The following is a 13,263-nucleotide window of genomic DNA, read 5'->3' as shown; positions in this document are numbered from 1 at the left end:
GGAAAAAAATGAATTTTTTCTCAAATCCCCGAGGAGCGGGACGCGCTGCAGCCCCGCTGGGGCCGGGCCTGTCCCCGCCTCGCACTCCCCAGGACCGGGGCGCAGCCCGTGGCAGAGCGGGGCTGCGGGAGGGGCTGTGATTCCCGTGATTCCCGCATTTCCCGAATTTCGGGAATTTCCGGAACTTTCCCGATTCCCGGGACCCCTCTGGAGCGGCGGCCCCGCGGTCGCCATGGCAACGGCGGCGCGCGGGGGAGCCCCGCCCCTCGCGGCGCACCGGCCAATGGGAACGGCCGGGTGGGGTCACGTGCGTGGGTGGGGCGGGGCGGAGCGGTGCGCGGCGCGGTGAGGAGGGGCCGTGCGGGGCTGGGGGCGCGCAGAGCGCAGCGGCCGCCGCCATGTTCGGGGGGCTCGGGAGGTGCTTCGAGGACGATCCCTTCTTCAGGTGAGGGGCGGGCGGCTGCGGGGCACGGCGGTGACGCGGAGGGGGACCGGCCGAGAGTGGGCTGAGGCGGTGGTGGGCTCCGACGGGCCGGTCCGGGGCTGGAAACGGGCGGGCGGGGTGGATGTGTGGGATCGACCGTGGGCTGAGGCAGCTTCGGGGGTCGGTGCTGATTAAAGGGGTCGGAGCAGGTGGAAGGATCGGGATCCGTGCGGGTTAAAGGGACCGGGGCAGGTGGAAGGACCGGGATCGGGGCGGGTTGAAGGGACCGGGGCAGGTATGACGACCAGGGCGGGTTACGGGGTCGGTGCCGGAGCCGCTGTCGGGGCCGTTGGGCCGCCCGTGTGTCCCGGCCGGTACCGCTCGTGCCCCCTAAAGCCGTGCGGGGGTTAAACGTCCTCAGCGAGGTTCCACAGCGGGGAGCTGAGTTTGCCTCCCCTCTGAGCAGGGAAGGGTTTAATCCACATTTCGCACAGAGGAGATCTTCACCTCCTTGCCGGAGATCCTGGAGTTTGTTTGCTCTTCGGGTCCCTGAGTACAGGTTGTGAGCAGTGCAGCTCATCCGGCTTGATGTGCGTGTTTTTAATGAATCGCTCAGCCACAGCCTGCGTCTGGACTCTTCTCAGTGCCAGCACTGCTTAGAGCACCAGGTGTCCTTCAATTACAACTTTGCCGACGCGTGTGTGAGAGCACTGATGGCAAATTGTCTCCCTGTGCTCGTTTCCCGAGGGGATGGCGCTGCTTTACCCCAGCAGATTGGGTTTTTATCCCCTGGGAGGCACAGGTAGTTCAGAGAAGCTGTGGTGCCACGTCCCTGGAATTGTTCAAGGTTGGATGGGCCTGGAGCAGCCTGGGGTGGTGGAAGGTGTCCCTGCCCATGCAGGGGGTTTGACAGGACCATCTTCTAGGTCCGTTCCAAGCCAAACCATTCTGTGATTCTGTTTCCATACCGTGAGCACAGTGGTGGCTCCTGTCTGTGAACTCAAGTCAGGGCCCAGTTTATTCCCTGTGGAAATCTCCTTTTGCCACAAATATCAGTAGTGAGAGATGCAGGTGCTTCTCCCCTCAGCCAGAGCTGCTGAATTACCTGCTCTGGCCCCATTTCATGTCTTTGGTCAGAAACTGTGATTTGTAGTGGATGAAAATGGGATCAGAGCATGCTGAGGAGCATCAATAATTATTTTAAATCTTAGAAAAAAAACTCTCAGGAATTTAATTAGCAGCTGAGATAAGGGGCGGGTGAGGAAGGGAGCAGCAGGCCTGTGATGTGGTTTGTTGTCTGCATCTCCTGGTTACTGGGAGCTCTGGCTGGGGCTGCTTAAAGGAGAATCTCCTGCTGAGCTACAGCACATTCCAGGAGAATTCCCAAAGCACTCTTGGTTTCTAGGAATATTCCTGCTGTTAGAACAGTTTGTGAGCTCTGTGCGGGAAACTTTGTATGCAGATCCTCTGCATGAAATTAAAGTAATAATAGAAATTATGTCTTGTTTGAAATAACAATTGCTTATTTACTAATTTATTCCTTGTTATTGTAGCCACAAGGATTGCAGGAGGTGGAGGCAGGGAGTGTGTGTGAAACACGAGCTGGAAATTGAGACTCATTTTCTCAGCACTGTCCTGTCAGTCTGCTTTGCATACAGTGGAGGAAATGAGCTGATTACCTCAGATAAGATTAGCTCCAAAATGGAGTCCTAATGAGCTCCAGCTGCCTCATAAGGAGAGAGTTTGGTGCTGGACTGGAAATAGTGCCTGGGTTGGAGCCCCTGTGGAGCAGCTGTCCCAGGGAGGCAGCAGTCAGTCACTCACCCAAAGGTGCAGGGCCAGGCTGGGCTCCATCCCTGACACCCTGCCCAGGTGCAGGGGCTGGGTTTGCCCTGCCAGCTGCACACTCTGGGTTTGATTCCCTTCAGTTTGTTGTGCCAGGTGTTCTCTCCAGGGGGAATCTGCAGCTGCAGCCTTACATAACTTCCTGAGTGGGGGGAAAAATCAAATATTTCCATCTAATAGCTAATAAAAAGAAGCACATCTAATACCAAATACAGTTTACAGAAGTACTAAGTGGGGTTTATTGTTCTAGGACTGATTTTTCATGCACTGAGGTAAGCAGTAACGTTATACTTGTGTGTTTAATGTCAGGTGAGGGTCAGCTTAATACATATTAGACAAAATTCTGTTACTGCAGAGTGCTGGAAGAATAAATGTGTGAATTGTTTGTCTCCATCCAGAATTTAATTTTAAAAATAATTTAGTGTTCAACACGTGAAGGGCACAGATGTGGTGTGCAAAGCCCTGTGAACCCCTCACTTTCTCCTCATCACTTCTATGCTATAACAAAAATCTCAGCCTTCTCATCAAAAGTATCTTCTTCCCCCCCCCAAAAAAGTCATATTTAAGTCAATAATTGCTAAATTAGAGTGTCCTACACCACCTGCTCTCCCATGAAATCTGTGCTTGGAACAGGGATCTTCAAATCCTGCAGGTCCCCTGCAGGGGCTGTGCCTTGTTCAGTACATCTGTGTCTGTCAGGGTGAGCTCCTCCTCTTGGAATTCTGGCTTGGGTTTCAGTCATTGGAACCACCAAGGTTTAATTCCTTGGAAACTTTGGAACCACCAAGGTTTAATTCCATATGGATTTTCTGTTCCCTTTCCATTGGTTTTACCTTACTCCAGATCACACCAAAATTGGGGTGTTTCTTTTGGGGCTTGATACATTAATTCTTTTTATTAATTACTCCCTAAAGTTTGGAATTGAGGGCCTTTTCTTCTGTTCCCAAGGCTGCCATTCCTCAGTTTGTGTCTGATTTCTGTCCCTGGTACCAAGGAGCTCTCTGTGTGTGATAACCAAACCTCTCTGGGGTTTGGGATCTGCTGCCATGGTGCACATCCCGAGGTGGTGCTGGTGGGATTCCTGCCCTTGGCTCATGCCAGCACTTTTTCCATCTGTTCTTCATCCTGGGCTGGGTGAACTCCTTATCAGCCAGGGCTGGAGGAGCCAAGGCTGGGGAGCAGAGCAGGGGCTGCTCCATGGCATCACTAAAACATTTTCTGGGCTGAGTTTAAGTCTGGGTATAGCTTAAAGGGATATTTTTGTGTTGAAAAAAAAAATCCTATTTCAAAATAATTCCAACCTCATGTTCGTCTTTTTCACTTGAAAGGGAAAAAAAATAAATGTTAAGTGTGACTTTGGCACAAGATCAAAGCAGCCACGTGATGTGGGAGCTGCTTTTTGTGGGGCTGGAGATAAGGGGTGGGAGCAGCAAAGCTGGGCAGGCGATAACTGGGCTGGGAAGAGTCAGGAGCAGCCTGGAGCCTTTCCTGTGAGATGGCCCAGGAAAGGCTCTGCTGTCCTGGAGGGCGTGGGGAGTGCCAGGAGTTGAGGGGAAGGAGGATGAGGAGCTGGGAAGTGACTGTTCGTGGCAATAAAGTGTTTGCAGTGGGGTAGCAAGGAGGAAGATGAGAGGAAGGAGGAAATGAAGCAGGGTCATTTGTGTGGGAAGTGTTCATTTGCAGCCTGGCCTCAGGCAGCAGCACTGCTCATACCCTGCACTTCAGAAAAATCCCTGCTTTGCTCCTCTTTGGGCCTTCATTAGGAATATCAGGGCTTGTCCAGCTTGCAGAGTTAGGGCAGTTGAGGAAGGTTTTCCCTGCCAGCCAAGCTTTGGAAATACCAGTGGAGTTCTGCACCAGTGGAGGAGGGGGAAAATAAGAGGAAAAGAAAAAAGCAGTGAGAGTCTCCTTCCTTAGCACAGGAAAGAGATCCAGTGGGAACGGGATTTGTGGAGAGGGAAGGCACAGGTGCAGCAGTGGGTGACTGTAGGGGATGGAACTGGCCTGAATTTAGGGGATAATGGGTATTTTTGAGCATGTGGGACAGGGAGAAGGAAAAGTAGGATGGGAACTGCCAGCAGGATAAATCTGAGGGATGAGGGGGGATCCAGTGGGACATGAGGAGTTCAGTGCATAGGACTGTGCTAAGCTTTGGAGTATGAAGGGGGAAAACTTAAAATAAATTATTTTCTTGTTAGGTGTTGAAAATAGTGATGAATAAAATATGAGCCAGTTTATGGTTCTGGCAGGTATTAAACACAGGCTGGAGTGAAAGGAGAACAGCCTTTCTGCAGCTAAGGATGGATATTTCTAGAGAAGATGAGGAAAGAGGAATAAAAGGAGAGAAAATAGATCTCAAACGCCCAACCTGAGAGATGGGAATGGAAGAGGAAACCAGAGTTTATCAGGAATGGGAGATTGCCCGGTTGGGTCCTATTAAAGTAAAACATTTGGATAAAAACCCCCTATGGAACATTAAAGAACAGAGTTTGAACTGTCCTGGAGCCGTTGTCCATGAGCTGCAATAACCAGTGCCTCTCTGGCGTGCAGGGATCCCATTGCTGCCCACCATGAGCACATGAGGCGGGTGATGAGGAACTTCTCGGAGCCCTTTGGGCAGGAGCCGCTCCTGAGCCTCCCGCAGGGAGGGGAGAGACCGGCGGAGAGGAGAGCGGGCGGCAGAGCCCGGCAGGACTCGCAGGTGGCCGCCAGGGGCCCCCGCGGGGTAAGTGATGACCGGGGCTCGGGGGCTGCTCTGGGACGGGCATTGCCGGGAACAGCCCTGGCTGTGCTCTGGGACGGGCAAACAGCCCTGGCTGTGCTCTGGGACAGGCATTTCCTTGGGAACAGCCCTGGCTGTGCCCCTGGAACGGGCATTTCCTTGGGAACAGCCCTGGCTGTGCCCTGGAACGGGCAAACAGCCCTGGCTGTGCTCTGGAACGGGCATTTCCTGGGGAACAGCCCTGGCTGTGCCCTGGAACGGGCATTCCTGGGGAACAGCCCTGGCTGTGCTCTGGGACGGGCAAACAGCCCTGGCTGTGCCCCTGGGATGGGCATTGCCGGGGAACAGCCCTGGCTGTGCTCTGGAACGGGCATTTCCTGGGAACAGCCCTGGCTGTGCTCTGGGACGGGCAAACAGCCTTGGCTGTGCTCTGGGATGGGCATTCCTTGGGAACAGCCCTGAGTGTGCTCTGGAACGGGCATTTCCTTGGGAACAGCCCTGGCTGTGCTCTGGGACGGGCAAACAGCCCTGGCTGTGCTCTGGAACGGGCATTCCTGGGGAACAGCCCTGGCTGTGCTCTGGAACGGGCATTCTTGGGGAACAGCCCTGGCTGTGCTGCTGTGCTCTGGGATGGGCAAACAGCCCCGCCTCTGCTCCTGGAGCCCCCTTCATCTCTTGCATCACTCAGGGAAATGGAAGGGTTTCTCTTTCTGTTGGTTCCCTCATGGCACGTCCCTTATCTCTGCTGAACATCTGTCTGGGTGTACTGATCACTGAACAGATATTTAATGAACAAACTGATCACTTATGCAGTGCTTGCTTTCATAAATATAATACATTAAATGTAAATATAATACATTAAATATTTCTGTTAGAGAAGGGCACTGAAAATGTCCCACATATTCTCTACATGTGTTTCCTTTTCCTCTTAACTTAAAAAGGTGCCTGGTTGTGGCTGCCCTATCCCTGGAAGTGTTCAAGGCCAGGTTCTGTCCAGGTCCCTTCCAGCCCAGCCCATTCCAGAATTCCATGATATATTTGTGCATTTCAGTCCCTTGTGTGCAGCTGTTTCAGTTTGATTTCCACAAGCCTGGGTTTCACCATCTCAGGAATATCCATCCATGAATTTTAAACCCTGTTTCAGCTTTGCAGCTGGCAATAAACACTTCATGCTCTGAATTTGGGCTGACTGTTAATATTCTTTCAGATACAAACTTGTAAGAATTAAATCTCAGGGAAATTTGTGTGGAATTCAGTATTTCTGTGTGTCACCAAGTGAAACTGGTGGTCTGTGTTTAACTGAAGTGTTTTTTCAGCTCTGGGCATGCAGGACCATCATATCTAAGCCTTATCTAGAGCTTATTTATAGAGGATGAACGTTGGGAGCTGGTTCCTCTCCCTGCAGATACTCAGCAGCTGCCTCCCTGTTGCTTTCATGCTTCCCCCTGGATTTGCAGAGACTGTTGAAGAAAGGCAGGTGACAGGGGCTGGTGGCCAGGCCAGAGCTGGAACTGAGCCTGTCACCTGCAGCTCCAGAGGGGAGCTGGCACATTCCTTCCCCTGCTCATCCAGTTCCTGGCAAATATAGAAACTGCATCTAATTAGGGCAGCATCCTTCCTCCGCTGATCCTGAGGCTTGGATCAGTGGTGCCTAAAGCCACATCAGAGCTTTTCCTTTAGAGACAGAACCTGTCAGAGCTCAGGGCTTGCGTCCCTGTTCTGCAGTGAGGGACAAAGGTGAGGCCCAAACCCTTTATCTGTGGCTGCAGCAAAGTGGCAGCTACAGGAGCTCTGTGCTGAAAGAGTTCCACAGCTGCCAGACCCTCCCCAGGACCCTCTGATGTTCTCCTGTTCACTGAAGCTGTCAGATCTCACACCAGACTCAGCACTTGCTGCTTTGCCTTGTCATCTCAAACTGCTGCTCCACCAAGGACTGAGACCTTTAAAATTACATTTTATATAGGAAAAGGTGGAGCTTTGCTGCCATGTCAAAATACACTTCATTCAAATTACTGACACTAATTAGTAATGTCGTAATCCTGTGTTTAATTAAATTGCAGCATGCCTAAAACTGCTTTGAAAAGAACCAAATTATTGGGACAACACAAGGAGTGCCACTGTAGGATTCAAATTTAAAACTGCTTTTCCTTTCTCCAGCAGGTTTGTAGTTCAGTTTTTAGGGAAGGAGGAACGAGCTAAAACATATTAAGAGATGCTGTTAATTGAGTTTTTTGATATCTGATTATCCTGTATATCAAGCAAATGTTTAACAGCTTTTAGTGGCTTTTTAGTGTTATAAAACAGAGTTTACAAGCTTTGTATGCCTAATAACTCTTACTGGTGAGGACTTGATATCGAGAGAAAAAAAAATACTATTTACAGCTCTGCCTAATCTGACAGAAACCTGAAGAATTCCTAAAGCTATTCCAGACCTGGAGAATTGCCTTTTTTCCATTAAAGTTCCTGCCAGGGCTGGGTCCTTCTGGCACCCCTTATCTGACTCTCCAGTCTGGCTTTCCTGGAAACACCCTGTGCTTCCCAGGATCTCACTGCCCTGCCATGCAGGAATCCTCAATATCAGTGGGATCATTTGTTGTTTGTTGATTTTAATCAGCTTTCAGTGCTGCCGGACTGGAATGGAGCATTGCAGGGTGGGGCCTGAAGTGTGAAATCAGCACAAAGGTTCTTGTGGGGTGCAGATGTGTGCCAAGCTCTAAGTACTTTTCATACACTCTTATCAATATTTATTAGATGTGGTGCCAGTTATCATTTTCTAATATCATCAGTATAAATATATTATTTCTACATACCCAGGGATTAATTGATTAATTAATTAATTACCAAGGCCCTCCTGAGTGATTTTGATTAGATGAGAAATGTTTCATGTAATCTGCTTCATATAAAAGTAATTTCTGCTGTTCCTGATAATAATTCCAGATGTCACTCCTTTTTTTCCAGGCCACCAGCTTCTCCCTCATGCCCTTTGCAGGTTTTAGGAGAGGGGTTAGTATCCCTGGAGTAGCTCCTGTGTAAGCTGTGTGTAAGCAAAGCATGGCAGAGGCTGAGCTCTGTGCTTGCATCCCGCTTTTGGTGCTGTTCTCAGTTTGGGAATGAGAAAATCCAGGGAAAAAATCCTTCCTGGGGCACTGACCTGTGGATATGGATGGGATAATCCCTGGGGAAGCTGCAAACCTCGAGTGCTGCTGGAGAATGCAGCCCCTGGGGATGGGCTTGGGCTGGTTTCCAGCTGTGCCTTGGGCTCTGCAATATCCTGCTCAATATCCATCATCTGTCCAGAGCTCTTGCCAGAGGATTCCAATTTCTTGTACTCAAAAAATAAGTTGAAGATTTTCTGTCCTTTAATTTTACTTCTTTTCGAGCTTAAATGCAGCTTTAATTTTGCAACATTGAAATACATAACTCTGGAAATGAATTTATTGAAATTTAAACCCTGAAGAGTCATACAGGACTTTCAGAGCAGAAGTTGGTGAGGTTTATGATTGGATACTTGAATATCCAGTGAACGTTTCTGTTAAATAAACTCATTTTTTGTCCAGTTTGACATCTGAGTGACAAATCTTCCACTTTCATCTTCCCAATATTTCCATCTGAGTCCAACTCCCTCAATGTCCTTTTGAAAAGGTGCATTTTGGCTTGTCTGTGTGTGAAGTGCATTCTGAAAGCTTTTTGAGTTAAAATGCATGTGAAAACCAGCTCCAGGACTGGGACAGTTGAGACTGTTTGAACTGGAGTCTTTTTTTTTTTTTTTTCCTTTTTTTAGTGGGATGCAGATTTTATGGATCCATTTTCTGCAATGGACAGGATGATGTCAAACATGAGGAACAACATGCTGGAAATGCACAGGAAATTCGTGAGTTCTTTTGAAAATCATTCTGGAATGTATTGCACTGGAGAGTGCCAGTTATTGCAAATATTCCTCAGAAAATAATGCCAAGAAAAATGGGATTACTCTCAAGGAGATAGTAAGAATTAAAGAGGTTTTTGCCTAGATTATATTATTATATTGTGTTTATAATTTTTCTTTATTCTTTGAAGATAAAACTGAAGTTTTATGTGGTGCCAGGAGAGTTAATTTTGTGAAGGGATATTTTCCATAATAAAATAATAAGGAATAACTCTCAGCCACAAGTTTTAACTTGCAGTAATGAGCCTGCCTTGCTTTGTAGGATGACCTGTCCATCCAGCCCGAGGGACACAGTTTCAGCTCCTCCTCCATGGTGACCTATTCCAGAGTGGGGGATGAACCTCCCAAAGTTTTCCAAGCCACGAGCCAGACGCGCACGGCTCCGGGAGGGGTGAGTGCTGCAGGAGCTGGGCCCTGCCCAGGGTGCAGGTGCAGCACACCACAGCAGTGTCTGCAGACTCCTGGGATTTACAGACTCCTGCCATCACTGAGCTTGCCTTGAGTCCATCTGTGCCCAGTCCCCACCTTGTCACTGTGTGCCACCTCCAGGCATGGGCACCCCAAACCTCCCTGGGAGCCCCTTCCAATGGTTATTCGCCCTTTCCATGGGGAAATTCCTGCTGATGTCCCACTGAGCCTGCCCTGGCCCAGCCTGAGGCTGTTTGCCCTCCTCCTGTCCCTGTTCCCTGGGAGCAGAGCCTGACCCCCCCACACACCCTTGACTGCACAAAGAAAATTCAGGGATTGAGGAAAACACAGGGCTCTCCAACCCTGCTCTGTTAAAGGTCTGATTTCCTCCCTGTAATTTTGTGTTCTAAGTACACCCCAAAATAAATTACAGTCCCATCCAAGGCTGGGAAAACAGAGCACAGAGCAGCAATTTTCCAGTGCCCTTCTCTTTGCTGTAATGAATCCTTTTCCTGTCCACTTAAACTGCAGGAGAGGCACTGATTTATGCAACCCCTGCCTTGAGAGCACTCCTTTGGCCAGACACTTACATAACCCTGAGCTGCAGCTCCCTTGCAGCTGTTGTGTCTAATCCTGCTGGGAACTGGGAGTGGGAATGTGAACCTGGCCCGGGCCATGAAAGCCTAGACAGGATCCCTAAAGGCCGTGGGCAGGATTGGCTGGGAATGTGTCCCAGCTCCAGCACAGCCCTTATCACAAGGCTGCTAATAATAGCCCAGGACACTGATAAGGGCCAGCCTGCCTTCCAAGCCAGTCAGCACCACAGCCCAGTAACTGGTTGTTCCTCATGCTGGGAATTTTGGCATCAGGTGTTGCTCTTCTGTTGCCAAGGAGAATGTTGGAACCTTGGCTCTGTAGCATTTTTAAACTCAGGGGTTTTTCCTCAATAATTAATACCCAGTTAAAAAACCTGAGGTGTTGTTTCATCTTCCTCTCTGGTGGCCGAAGGAAAATAGGCTTGATTTGTGTTTTGTTGGTGTGTTCACAGCTAGCACAGGAAATGAGAGAATTGGAGAAGGCTGGAAAACTTGACTTTTGTAAAGGAAAGATATAAAATTATTGGGGGAGGATTTAACCCTTTGCATGGGCCTGGAGTGCCAGGACAAGTGGGAATGACTTCACTGCAGAGAGCAGGGGTGGATGGGCTATTGGAAGGGAATTCTTCCAGGGAAGCTGGGGCTGCCCCTGGATCCCTGGCAGTGCCCAAGGCCAGGTTGGACACTGGGGACAGTGGGAGGTGTCCCTGCCATGGCAGGGGTGGCACTGGGTGGGCTTTAAGGTCCCTTCCAACCCAAACCATCCTGGGATTCTGTGAACTCTTTTTACCTCATTTTTAGTTGGAAGGACACTCAGTTCCCTTTTTTTTTTTTTTTATAACAGGTTAAAGAAACAAGAAAAGCACTGAAGGATTCTGAAAGTGGTGTGGAGAAAATATCTGTTGGTCACCACATCCAGGATCGGGCTCATGTCATCAGAAGATCCAAGAACTCCAAGACTGGGGATGAGGAGATGAACCAAGAATTCATCAACCTGGATGAATGTAGGTCTTTTTAGGCAGCTAATGAGCTTTACAGTGTTTCACACTCTGATTTGGAAGTTCCAGCTTGAGATATCTTAAAAGGACCTTTAAATCCAAATTCTCTTTTACATATCCCCCAAAACAGTTGTAGGCCATGTGGAGAATTGTGGATGACAAAGCTTAAAATCGCTACCCAAACCCCCTAATAGTCATTAATTTTTTTTTCCCTCTTAATGAACATTTCAAATAAATGTGTCTGTTTTCCAGCTGAGGCTGGCACCTTTGATGAGGAGTGGCAGAGGGAGATCATGAAGTTCAGGCCTTGCCGAAGCAGAGCAGCTGTGGAAGCTTCAGGTCCAGGAGTGCCCATTACAGCCCCAGGGAAGGTGGATCAAGAAGGTAAAACCAGTTCCCTGCAGGATAAGGAAATTCCAGCAGCAGAAAGAAAATCCAGTTCTGGAGCAATGCTCCAAGGGGAACTGCAGGTTTTATTCCTCCTGTTTCCATGGAGATTGTGACCATTGCTGTTCTTTTTCCAGAGAGAAGCCACTTGGAGCTCCAGGATCCAGGGTGCCCAGGGATTCCTTGGAGGCTCTCAGTGTGAAAGGAACTCCTGTCCCCCTGAAGGGCTCCAGGAATTAACTGTCCCCATTCCCTGGGACAGAGGTTCCCTGGAGCAGATGAATGGTGCTCAGTGCTCGTGTCCATAAAAATACACCTGGATTTGTGACCAATCTCTGCTCTGTGTTGTGCCTTTGCTCCTCCTGCTTCTCGGTGTCCTCAGCTCCTCAGTGAATTCCAGCCCAACAACTTTCTGCCTAAAAGCACTTTATGGAACATCTCCAAGCCTGGTCAAACCAGCTTGGATTTGCAGAGCTGTTCTGCTCCAGCTGCACCAATCTCAGGCTTTACTAAGCCTGGTACTGCAGCTCCTCCTTCCCACTCTGAGTTGCACAGAAAGCAAATTTCCTTTATTTTAGGTTGCTGAAATAATTGCTGATTTTCTAGGTTAATTAATAGAACTTGAATACAGTGTAAAGCACTACTTTAAAATCATATTATAAATTGTTACAGAACCCCTACACTCACCGTGGTGTAGCATCAAATGAGAGGAAATACTGAAATATGCCAATACTTTACATTTATCAGAGTTTTTATGTTAATAAGCTGTGCTTGCACCTCATTTCCTGTGTCTGAACTGTCAACTTTGTATTCCTGATCCTTTGTTTCCTGTGGAGTTAGCCCATCATTTTCCATTTTGAGGATTGTCTGTAGTATTTAATTACTGTAATTATCCTGTAGTAATATCAGTGTCCTGAGATCAGCTGCAACTAGGAATTACTCATGGGAAAAATACACGGGAGAAATGAGTTTAACTGGAATGATTTCACCATTTCTTGTGTTGTAAAGAGCCCTGGATACAGGAACCCCTCTCCTTTCTGTGTTCTTTGTGTTTTACTCAGAGTAGAATGACCCTAAATCTACATTTGATAGGAGTTTAGAAGAGCCAGCAGTGCCTGAGAGTAGGAAAATCCTGGGATTCCAGGTGTTCAGTCCCTGTACTGTTCTACCATGCAGAATTATCCCTGTGGTGTAGCAGAAAGAATTTCTGTAAATAAAATAATATAAATTAATAACACTAAAGCTTTACATAAATTCAAGGCTCCATTATAATGTAGCCTTTAAATTACTGTTTGTATGAGAAAATAGGGTTTAATAAGTTAAGAGTAATATTTGTTTGGCCAAAAAGCCTCTAAATCATATTTAATCTTCTGCAGTTTCCCCAGCTTATTTAATTTTAATTAATTAATGTTTATTAATGTGCAAACCCAATCAGCAGCACTGCTGTTGAGCTCTGAAAAGGGAAGGACTGTTATTTTCTTGTGGTCTCTTCCTGAATTAGAGAAGTATCAGTGGCAATAAGTTGATGTGATCAATATTAATGGCAATAATTGGACCCTTTAATGAGCTGTGGGGGTCAGGGGGGTTGGACACCCCTTTAAGTCAGAGCTCAACCCAGGGACTCATTTTCCATCCACTGGAGACAACGTGGATTCTGCAATTAGTTTATGAGATAATCTTCTCAGTAATTAACAGCAACAATCTTGGAGGGCTGCTGCTGTTAAATTGAAAATTCACCTGATACCTCTGATTTTTGTGTGAAATGAAACAAGCACATCCTGGGTTTGAAGGGACAGTGGGAAGAGGTGAATATTCCTCCAGATCCCTTTGCTACACCAAGACTGTTCACCAATGTAAGGCACAAGTTGTGCTCTGTAAAAGCATCTGAAACTGCAATTCTTTAATAAAGTTATTTATTATTTATGGGGTTTGTTGGTTTATTCTACACCTGCAGAGGG

General features: G+C 48.1%; 1 protein-coding gene across 1 annotated transcript; it reads left to right on the top strand.

Annotated features, from left to right (window-relative positions):
* Positions 1-349: 349 nt before the first annotated feature.
* MLF1 (myeloid leukemia factor 1) lies at positions 350-13,228 on the top strand. Its single transcript, XM_036388949.1, is given in 9 exon segments — positions 350-445; positions 4,820-4,994; positions 7,950-7,994; positions 8,773-8,862; positions 9,179-9,307; positions 10,765-10,924; positions 11,171-11,251; positions 11,254-11,302; positions 11,443-13,228. Coding segments are annotated over 9 exon segments (879 nt in total). The 5' UTR covers positions 350-398; the 3' UTR covers positions 11,546-13,228.
* Positions 13,229-13,263: the final 35 nt, after the last annotated feature.

Source organism: Molothrus ater, chromosome 10 (assembly GCF_012460135.2).
Source record: "Molothrus ater isolate BHLD 08-10-18 breed brown headed cowbird chromosome 10, BPBGC_Mater_1.1, whole genome shotgun sequence".
In the NCBI taxonomy this organism is placed as follows: domain Eukaryota; kingdom Metazoa; phylum Chordata; class Aves; order Passeriformes; family Icteridae; genus Molothrus; species Molothrus ater.
This window is presented reverse-complemented; position numbering and strand designations above follow the sequence as displayed.